Source organism: Melanostigma gelatinosum (genome assembly GCF_949748355.1).
Source record: "Melanostigma gelatinosum genome assembly, chromosome: 22".
Classification (NCBI taxonomy): domain Eukaryota; kingdom Metazoa; phylum Chordata; class Actinopteri; order Perciformes; family Zoarcidae; genus Melanostigma; species Melanostigma gelatinosum.
Genome location: NC_136655.1, coordinates 13,356,570 through 13,367,724, shown reverse-complemented (window position 1 = coordinate 13,367,724; position 11,155 = coordinate 13,356,570). Strand labels below are relative to the sequence as shown.

The 11,155-nt window shown below is 41.6% G+C and overlaps 1 protein-coding gene across 1 annotated transcript; it reads left to right on the top strand.

Moving 5' to 3' along the window:
* The first annotated feature begins 354 nt into the window (after positions 1–354).
* LOC306795588 (NXPE family member 3-like) lies at positions 355–8,076 on the top strand. The gene is made up of 7 exons (XM_079294142.1): positions 355–411; positions 1,935–2,079; positions 2,745–3,188; positions 4,791–5,089; positions 5,818–5,888; positions 6,895–7,089; positions 7,172–8,076. The coding sequence occupies exons 2-7, from the start codon at positions 1,978–1,980 to the stop codon at positions 7,705–7,707; spliced, it is 1,647 nt and encodes a 548-aa protein (XP_079150268.1). The 5' UTR covers positions 355–411; positions 1,935–1,977; the 3' UTR covers positions 7,708–8,076.
* Positions 8,077–11,155: the final 3,079 nt, after the last annotated feature.

The following is an 11,155-nucleotide window of genomic DNA, read 5'->3' as shown; positions in this document are numbered from 1 at the left end:
GTTTCAATCTTCCATACTTCACATGAATTAAACTTTTAGCTATTTAGATGGAAGTGACAGTCAGAGTGCAAAGGTCAAGAAAAGCTTGAGGACACGATAATCACTTTGTTCTTTTTTTAGGATTGTTTCAATTTAGGTATGTTAAAGCTTCAACAGAGAAGCCCATATTCTTTGCTTTTTCTGTGCTCTTTTGGCACATGGGAGTGGTTAAGAAGAGAAGGCGTCATCAACATGAGATTCTAATGTTGTCTCCAGCTGTGACAGTGATTCATGATGCAGTGCTGTTTGATGTCACTACCCTTCAATTAATTTCCTGAAAGTCAAGCACAGAGAACGTTTATTGTCAACCTGTGGGATAAAGTGACGGATCACACTGTGATGAACAGAATCTCCAAATGAATCTCTGCTGAGGTAAGACACATGAAACGCTGAAACAAAGTACATATGAAGTTTAATTTATCATGAATCAGCATCAGTTACCGTTCTAATATACTGTATTTGTGACATTTTATTTTACTTCTACTACTTCTGTTATATGTTACTTCATACTTCTGCTCCGCTACATGTCAGAGGGAAATTTGTACTTTGTACATTACATTACATTTACTCAACTGTAGTTATTGGATACTTTGTTGATTTAAGATTTACATAAAGTTAAAGACTTTATGTAAATCAGTCTGCATCATTCTATGAATGAATGTCGGTGACTCACACAGTATCTGCTTTCTACAGCTGCTTTATAGGCTACTGTATGAAAAGCTCCTTCAGTTGATGAAGTCCCTGCAGCATCTGAGGGCACAAATATTTTTGATAAATCCGTGAGAAGTACTGCGCAGAGCAAAGTGCCATCAGCACGGGCGTTCACTGTGTTAACCTTCATTAAATAAATTCCATGAACACAAAAGGCTGATCAGCATAGGCTATAATCATACTGGTCGAACCGGTTATGACAAATATATTCTGCTTTTGCATGACGCTGTGGTCTGATTACATCAGCATCAGAGACTTCCATCTTTCTTTTTTAGCAAAGGTTGCGCCTCATGCTGTAGCCTTGAATCATATTATCTCTCTTTGTGGTGATGTGTGTATTGTGTTAATGTCGTGATGCTCTGAACCATCGAGACATGAGGTAAAGCTTTCAGTTTGCTGAGCTGTCATGTTTAATTGTGATTGCCACAGCTGTTTCAGAGCTATGCAACGCTTCAGATGGTAAAAATGCATCACTCCCACAGGTGTGTGCGCTCCATTGTTGTGTTTAGTTTCTATGTTTAGTTAGATGTAGCCTACATTACAGATTTTTTGGGTCGTTGTTTTTTTTGTTACCTGACATCTTTTGCGATATCTCATCAAACTAGCGAGATCTTGTAACTGTACTGCTCTTTTTTCTTTTTCTTCAACAGTTGATTTTTTGTTTTCTTCTCCATGTCCCCTCCGCAAGATCCTTTTCAGGAACACATACAATCAACACTGCAGTTATTAGTCATAGTAATCATGTCAAAGAACTGAAAATAAAATTTGTCCAGATTTGAACAACTGTGAAAAACTGTAGTAAGCAGAAGGACACGAGCACCTCTGATCTGTATCGTGAGAGTGAAAACAGATATTTGTTTGAAGGGTTACTTTGCAGAGTGTGATGTGGATTACAAAGGACTGAATGATGTTGCAAAGTGTACATGATAGAATGGATCATGTTGAACAGCAAGAGACGGGATGCTGTCTTTGGTTGTGGCCTTGGTTGACGGCTGATCAATCAAAGGAGTTTCCTGGGTGACTGGATTTAGTTTGGTCCTAAAGATTGAAAGCTGAACATGTCACACTATTAGTATAGAGAGGGAGGATTTCACAACTGAGTTCAGATTTAAACAAGTAATATTCTTCAGCATTACAAAGTGTCAATAACCATTTGTTTTTTTATATATATTTTCTCAATCCAGTACCAAAGTAACTGATGCTGAAGGTGAAGACCAATCACTGATCATGAAGGCCACATTTTGTACAAGAAGGGAGTTCTGCGCCCTCTTCCTCTTCCTGAATGTCTTTGTCTTAATCTCTGTGCTACGTCACATGGACATTCTGGAGGTGAGAACTTGGTTTTAGTGGGATCGTGTGAAGGGGGGACCCTGTTTGAAATGTTGAATATTAGTCAGGTTTTTGGATATTGTTTTAAAATGTGTGTTTTAATAGTCTTCATTGCAAATGAATACAATTTGAGTTCAATTGTATTTTTCCTCTCAATCCTGCACCTTGACTTGTTGACAGCAGCAGCTCCTGTAGTTAAAGGATAAAGCTGGCAGTATTCTATACTTTAGAGCAAACCTCCATGTGTTACAACCCACTGGTTCCCATTTGTTCTTACTGAGACATACATCTCAACAAACGGGTCAGAAGTATAGTTATTAAAAAGCCTCATGAAAGGTTTTGTAACAGGTTCTATTTTCTGCCTTTTTTTGCATCTGTCAGAGTTGTATCTCTGACTGAATATCCCAAAACATGAATTTCAGTGAACAAAACTTTGAAATCACACGAAAAAACAATCTTTGAATTTAACGTTCACTTTCTTGCCTTGTGTAAAACAGAAAGCAAGATTATCTTGAAACTTTCCCCCTGGGTTAATGTTGAGAACAGTTGTTAGCAACCCTCCAAATAATATTCAAATCTTGGCCCTTTTACTTTATTTGGTTCATTTTTTTTCAGTGCATGTGTTTGATGTATCTTTGACACCATCTCTCTCCACCCACTGCCAGTTTCAGCCTAAATTCAACTCCACCATCATCATGCCGAGAGTCTCCACTCACCCGAACGAGATTCACAGCTTCTGCACCTTCCAGCCACTGTACCCTGAGGACGCTCTGGAGGAATATCTCATACTCGACTCCACTGCTTGGCCTGAAACTCCACTTTTGCCAGCTCCTATTTCCCTGCAGCAGATCAGTGATCCAGCCCACAGCAACTTCACCATTCTACCAGGGAGGAAAGGGGGAGAGTGGCATGTAGGGGATCAGCTGGAGGTCATGATACAAACCTCTGACTTCCAGGGTCGTCCCAAGAAGTCTGGGGGGGACTTCCTACTCGCCAGTCTGCACAACCGGACGCTTGAAGCAGGTGTGGCTGGGCAAGTGGTGGATCATCTGAATGGGAGCTACTCTGCTGTCTTCTCTTTACTCTGGGAAGGAGACGCACAGGTTGAGGTGATGCTAAAACCATGATTGTTTAATGTAATGATATTGTAAGTGTTTTTAACATCATAATTCATTGTTCACGAAGCCCTGCCCTAACTGTTGCTATGCCTGTTAACTTCCACTTCTCACACAGCACATATGCAGTTTGTTCAGCTGACAGGGACAGATGTAACACTCAAAGTCTCAGTCATTTCAGACTCTTTAATTTCAGACCGAAGCAGGTTCTCATGATTGTAGATTTATTTTCACCTGCAAACTGTCATTAGCAGATTTATTTACCTGTAGCTACCTAGTTAGTCCTTGTATTATAATGATAATTAAAAAATGCTGACATAATCTTGTTTGGCTGATGTGGATGGTGCACACAACGTCTCAGATATCAAGATCGGCTGGGGTTTTAAATCCAATGAAACAAGACAGCACTGCCAACGTCAGTTTAGTCTCGAACAGCAGCAGCCAGGAGGCTCACACATACTGGGGAAATACTACACAGTAGATGTGCTAGTTCTGAAGGTAACTTTAAAAAATATATCTTTACCTAACCTCTACATACTCCTTGGTGTTGGAAGTAAGGCTATATTATAATGTCAGGTTGGTTGTCAGGTTATGAAGGTAGCCAGTTGGTCAGATGTTCATGCTAAAATTAGCAGATTACATGAAAGCAGACAAACAGAATTAATTCCCTTAATCTGTAGGACTGTTTCTCTTGTGTTTTTTAGTTTTGAACAAGTTCACAAAAAGACAACTCCCTCTCTAAACACTTACCATGCAGAGTATCTCTCCTGCTATAGTCCCATGCACACCACTTCAACATGTTTTAGAGCTTGACAGACCTGCCATGCCTAGGTACTGTTGCTAAGCTTTGATTGTACAATCGCTGTTCAGGGAAGGGTTTAGATCAGGGGTCCTCAACGTTTTTTCAGGCCAAGGACCCCCAAAGGAGCAGGGACCCCCGACTATATAATTATATTGTATAAAATTGTGTTTTATGTTAAACTGTAGTGCCATGTATAAACATACCTCTTTATTCTGCATTCAACACTAAGCTATTCAAATAATACACAGGTTAATATTTTCATGTTTTTATTTTAAACATGTGCAAGGTACAGTGAGTAGGGAGGCCGTGCCACTGCCATTCATAAACATACCTTGTCAGCTGATACCAATGCTAATGTCAACATTGTCTGTCAATTGCATGATAATCATGCATACAAGCTATTCAAACTGATGTTTTTATCTTAAACATAAATGTGGAAACGAAAATGAGTGATGGCCTATTCGTGCCACTGCCATGCATAAACATACCTGTTATCTTGCATACAAAACTGAACTCATGGACAGATTCATGTTAAGAATTATTTTTTTTTTCCTTTTTTTTTATTGTCTAATCAACCAAACATTTCGAGGACCCCCTGCAGTACCTCTGCGGACCCCCTAGGGGTTGCGGACCCCCTGTTGAAGACCTCTGGTTTAGATGAATTGACAATTCTCCAGAGATGATTGTCTTGAATCTTTATAAATGTGACGTGTGGAGCTATTCAATGTATTTGTCTCAATTGATATGCTGACCATGATTGACTTGGTGAAAACTCTGGTTCTCTATCCCATCAGGTGACTCTGGTTCACCCTGGTGAGGCCATCTCAGTGCTGAACAGGCTGAACAGAGAACATCCCGACAGGATTAACTTCACGAGCCTCTTCCTCTCAGGCTCACTCTCTGAAACCACCCTCTGTAACGTCTGCCTCAGGCCAACCCAGCAGCCGCTGTGCAACTACACTGACCTCCGTACAGGCGAGCCGTGGTTCTGCTACAAGCCAAAGAACCTGAGCTGTGATGCCAGGGTCAACCACTACATGTGGGAATTGAAATCAAAGGTTCTCAATGCCAATGAGGAGAAGCTCTTTCAAAGGTGAGGAGGCAGAGAGACTGGAATTTTGTGTGACTTCTAAATACGTACATCCAGTGTTACCTTTGTAACTCCTTGGTGGAATGTTTCAGAAGTTTGTAACTACATGCAGCTAAAATTGAATATAAAGATATTTTTTTCCACTTGGGGGCAGCTCAACAAGCTGTTAACATATGATCACCTTGTAAAGTAGATATGGCTCAAATGTGAGCAAACACTGGCCTATTTAACACCAGTTGACATGGAGACATTAGCATTCATTTGGAGTTGTGTTTAATATTTCTTCTCCCTTTAGCTGTATTTTGGTCTTCACCGACATCAATTGGTTTATTAGGTTTCCGGCATGAAAGAGCTCCATCCATAAAATATGTTGATGAGAACGGTGAGACTCAACCAAAACAGTTTAGTTTGCCGCCTGTAAAACTCTAAAATGAAAGATGCTAAACAATCTGTAGATAGTTATCATTATCTTTGGGTTCATCACTGTGAGTGGCACCTTGAACATTATACAGTCATTGGACCCATTACTTTTTTGAATTAGTGCCATTACATTTACAAAGTAAGTTTTGTGTGATCTTGAATGAACTTTCTAGCAGTTGATTCCCATTTGTGTTTGAGTGCTTGATTTTTCTAGTTTGATTAAATTATTTTAAATGTTTGCCCTCCTTTTGTATCTATGTCCTTAATGTTGAAGTGTTTTTAAGAGATATATTATGTGTGCTTTTCTTCAGGGGTGTTAACTTGAAAGTCTACATTCGGGCTTCAGGACCTGCTAGTGTTACCGTGTTGCCACAAAAAGAAGGTAAAGCATGATATTGAATTTTTATTTATTACTGTTACTGCCACAACTTCCTATAACAATAATTCAAAACAAAATGTGTTTCAGACAATGGTCCTCATGCAAGAACCACTTACAAACAGATTTGTTCTTTAGTGGCTTGTACGAGTTTATTACAGTTGTTCAGAACTGTCATAACAGTGAATATTGAGTCTGAAATACCTGTATAAATTACACTTAATAATTATGTTCACATTTTACTCTGCGATTTCAAATTATAGGCTAATATAGTTCTAAATGTATTCATACAGACTAACTTCATCATCATTCATTTGTACTGGCTTTTGATGCTATTGTGTAACTCCAATATCTACAGTATACGACCATCTCATACTGCAAAACAAGTTCAATTATTTGACCCCTTTCTGTTGCAGTCATCAATGACGAGACATTTTTCATATGGAACCATTTTTTCTTTATTTCAGTGACAGTGCGACCCTCAGGTGACACGGCAATAACATGAATTGTATCCCATCCCTTGACTTTAGCAGGTCCTTTGATGTTAAAAATGAGAGACTTTGCTTTATGGATCTCTGAATGCAGGACTTCAATATAGGACATATGACAGCGTTATATGCTATTGTTGGGGTCACTTATAATTCTCTTGAATGCCCACTCATTTACGCATAAGTGGCATTCATCATGTTTACGCTGGTCATTGACACGGTTATCTGAAGTTAGGAGTGTTTGCTGAATCTGTTGTGGTACACTCGTACGAGTTTACCGTACAACGACAAATTATGAGAAAGTTCAGGAAGAAGCGTAATACATTATTCTGGGTAGCATTCTCCGGAAGAGAGATTAACAGTATTCAGCCAATTTCAAAAGAGTTCTGTGGCTTCAGCTGTTAGCAGTGTTCATAGTCTCTCGGGAGTAAGGATAGTACTTAAGAGGTTCATACAATCACTTTATACTTTGGTTTTGTTTTTTCTTGGGATAACCCCACCCTTATTCTTTAACTTCCTCTCAGGTCAAACACAGGTGAAGAGCAGCACTGTGACATCTGGACCCTCTGGTTACTTCTACCAGGGTGTGTGGCGAGCACTAGGTGGCACCACAGTCCGCGAATTCAACGTGTCTGCCATCAGTCAGTGTCTGAAAGGCAAGGCGGTTCACATGTATGGAGACTCCACCATCAGGCAGTGGTTTGACTTCCTCAACGCAGGTAGCTGATCCACAGGGATTTCTGGCAACAAATGATTTTGTTCCCACTGCAGCTTAATGTGTTCCCCCTGTCATACTTTCAGGTCTTAAGGAGTTTGACCTGCACAGCCCGAAGTCCTTGGACAATGCAAACAACATCTTGTTGACGTACCGCTGCCACGGCCCTCCACTCCGGATTGGCACTGTCTCGACCGGCGTGCTTCGTTACATTGCTAATGAGCTAGATGGCTTAATCGGAGGCCCCGACATTGTCGTCGTTTTTGGCATCTGGGCTCACTTCGGCACTTTCCCCATGGAGATCTACATCCGGCGGCTGCAGAGCATCCGCAGGGCGGTGGTGCGGCTGCTGGACAGGGCTCCAGGCACGCTGATCGTCATCCGGACAGGGAACCCCAAAGATTTAAACCTTTCAGTGTCGGTATTCAACAGCGACTGGTACTCGCTGCAGCGTGATAAGGTGCTCAGAGCCATGTTCAAAGGACTGAATGTTCATCTGATTGATGCCTGGGAAATGACCCTGGCCCACCACCTGCCGCATGACCTCCACCCACGACCTCCCATTATTAGGAATATGATAAACCATCTATTGTCCTACATATGTCCTCAAAATGGCAGCTAGATGTTTGTGTCTTGGGGGAGAGGAATGTGGATTTAAGCACACATTGAGTTTACATGTTATCTCTGTGTTTCCACCAAGTGCTGCATTTTTCCAACTCTTCAGTGACATCACAATAATCCAGCTGCTGTGCAAGGTAACAGCTAGCCTAGCTATGTTGAAAGGTAACAAAATCCAGTTTCCAGCACTTCTTAAGCCCACTAATTAACACTGTATATCTCCTTTTGCTTCGCTCTCTGAGTACAGCCAACTTTAAATTCTTTCTGACCGTGACTTTAACAAATCAGAAAAGTCTTCATGTAGTAATGAAGTGTACTCATTGTTCATCAATTGCTGTGGTTTTCTATCAGGAATTTAAAAAAAATAGACAAATCAAGGGTCCTGCAAACAAATATCTTTAATGAATATGCATGTATTCATAAATGTGTTTCATAATGGAATAAATGCACTTCGCCTTTGCAAACTGTGCTCTGTATGTGGACTTTCATTAATAGTCAAGCATTTTTTTTCAAAGTTATCATCTAGCTCTTGCATCCAGTATTAAAAGGTATGTGAAGGATTTCAGTATTAAAAGTATTATTAGTAGGATTAATAGCACCCCTAGTGGTGAATAAAAGTGTCACAATAATAAAATGTCTAAATAAGTCACAATATGTTTACTTATGGAATGTAATATGTTTACAATATGCTTAATTATAGAGGATATTATATGTTTCAGTATATTAACTCAATGAATGTATTAAACCACAAAAGCATAGTCACTGTAGGTATTAAAACACTGTAAGAATAAGTCTTGAGGGTCAGATCTGAGCGAGGCTTTACAGACATGCAGCAGAGAGGTGAAGCAGTGATACCAAATAAGGAGAGATGTAGCAGCGAACAGAGGTTCGATGGAGAATGTGGCCGGAGAGGAGATGGACAGACCGGCCATGCGGGCAACGACGGAGAGAAGGAGTTCGAAGCCGTTTTGCCACAAAGGATCGATAAGAGGAGGGAACAATCACTGATTGACACGGACATTTGTTACTTGATTCTAGCTATCGGTTGTAATTTACTAACTAGCTATATGAACCATGTTAGCATGTAAAGCTAGCCCAACCACCGGCTTTCACACTAAATACGTTATGCGTTCCTTCTCAGATGAGATTTGCCGACGGAAGTGGAAGACTCTCAGGGACACCTATTTGAGAAAGAGGAGAGAGGAGACAGAGAGAAAGAGTGGCTCAGGAGCAGGGCCATCAAAGAAATGGAAGTACTCTGCGGTTATGTCTTTCCTCAACCCCTTCGTGACTCCCAGGGAGAGTAGCGGTAACATGGGGAGGGTCGAGGGAGACCGTACCGCAGAGTACTTCACAGATGCAGCCAGAGACGACGGCGTTTGGCATTCCGACGTTTGAGGGACTTCCACAACACGTACAGAGCAGCAATTGTCCTTACTCCTTTCATGGTTGACAGCGGAAAGAAATAGCGGCCAGGTGAACGGCTTCCAGTCGATAAACCACGCCCGCTCTCCGGCGCTACGAGATTTTGCGGCGTTTGGTGTGAACACGACCGGCGGCGCGTTGGACGCGATTTTGCAGTGCGTCAAAAAATCAACGCGACCGGTGTGAACGCAGCATGAGACTAGTGGTTTACATGAATAACTGCTGTGAATAGACACTGAAAATGTATCGCCAAATTAAATGAAACTGTTGTAAGGACATTGTTGCCAGGAATATAGGCCTCCCGGACGCCGCATCCCACAGACTTTTTCGAGCCTCATTGTTTGACCGATATACTCCTGCTAGAATCAACAGAGCCAGGTAGGCTTGGAGGTCTACCTGGTCCAATGCTCTTCACATGTCCACAAACACACGCCTCCCTTCCAGGTTTGTCATGTCCAGTATAATACCCTCAATGGAGTCTGATAAAAAGAGTTGGAAACTGGACTTGATGTCATCCACACGAGGTGTTGCATATCGTGTTGGCCCTCGCTCTCAACTCTCGCTCTGCCTCCTCTGTCCTGGGAGGATGAATACCGGCGCAAGTTGCCACGCTTGGACTGGAATGTCACCTGAGGTGCCACTTCCTCGCCATCTGTTGACTGGTCAGTCTCATAATAGATCAAAATCAGGATCAATGTTGTCTTCAATTTCTGAGACATCTTCCTCTATCTCCGGTTCAATCTCCTCTTCATCTGGTTCAAAAATTTGGTCCAGAACCTCTCTGACAGAAAATCGCCTCATCAGTGGCCTACTCATTGTGCTGACAGAGTAAAATGAGAGCAAGGCACAAATAAAGGTTTATTTAGGGGGAAAGTGAGAAGATATGAAACATTGTTTAGTCTGGAAGGTGTGGTTCACGTGGGGGGATGGGCACATAAGCGCGGTCTAGAGATTGGTTCCCATAACAAACTCCAGATTTTTTGTTTGAAATGTGTACAACTTTAGATATGGGGCTGTGAACAGGTGTTTACACAGGTGAGGGGGGGGGGGGGTGGTTGTGGGTGTGTATGGGGCTGTTTTGCATCTGATGAATGGACATAATCTTGTGTTTCCCATTAATTTCCTATGGCGGTCACTTTTGACCGGGAACACCATGAGTGTTACAAAGTTGACTAAACCACAAAAAATTCAATGACAGTGGTGATCAGCAATTTTATATGTTCAAATGCCTAGTGTGGAGGATATCATGAGGCCATGAGGCAATCTGATGTAAAACACAATATTTATGATTGAGTAAAGTTGTAAATTGGTCAGATTTGACCCGAACATGACAGGATGGTTAAGTAGTATAGAGTGGTCTCGTGTGACGTCACAGTTTTAGCTGTCGGCCATGTTGGAGTACACACAAAGCCACTGGCATGCACGACTTAGTCGCATAACCTATCGATCATGGTGAACTTTTGTGCTGTCTTTGGTTGTGGCAGCAGAGCTGATAGAGACAAGAAATCATTCTTTCGTTTGCCAGCGGTCATTACACATCAAGGAAATGACACGAAGGAGCTATCCAAGCGACGTCGCGAGAAATGGCTGTCACGCATCTCTCGAGATATAAAGGAATGGAATTTGGCGTACACTAGAGTATGTGCGGATCACTTTATAAGTGGTCAGTGATTTTATTTACAAATTCGTTTGCGAACAGTATTTAACAAAGGAAATATAAATTAATCCGATAAGACTACTTCGGTAAACTTGTATTTCAATGTTTATTACAAACTGTTTCAGGTAAACCCTCTACTCTCCAAGATGACGATAATCCAGACTGGTCTCCGTCTCTAAAACTTGGACATGAGAAGGTTACAGAAGCTTCATCGGCCCGTGACAGCAGTCGGTACCAGAGACGTGTCGAGCGTGTACAACAGGCGAAACACAGAGATGCAGCCTCAGCATTGCTTGATATGAGTTTAACGTCGGATCATGCATATGACAGCCCACCAGCAGCAGAGGATGAGGACGAGGATAAGAATAAC

Coding starts and splice junctions, on each gene's coding strand:
- LOC306795588 (XM_079294142.1), top strand. CDS start 1,978: ATGAAGGCCACATTTTGTACAAGAAGGGAGTTCTGCGCCCTCTTCCTC. Junction 3,189..4,790: donor AAGGAGACGCACAGGTTGAG/GTGATGCTAAAA, acceptor CTATCCCATCAG/GTGACTCTGGTTCACCCTGG. Junction 7,090..7,171: donor GTTTGACTTCCTCAACGCAG/GTAGCTGATCCA, acceptor TCATACTTTCAG/GTCTTAAGGAGTTTGACCTG.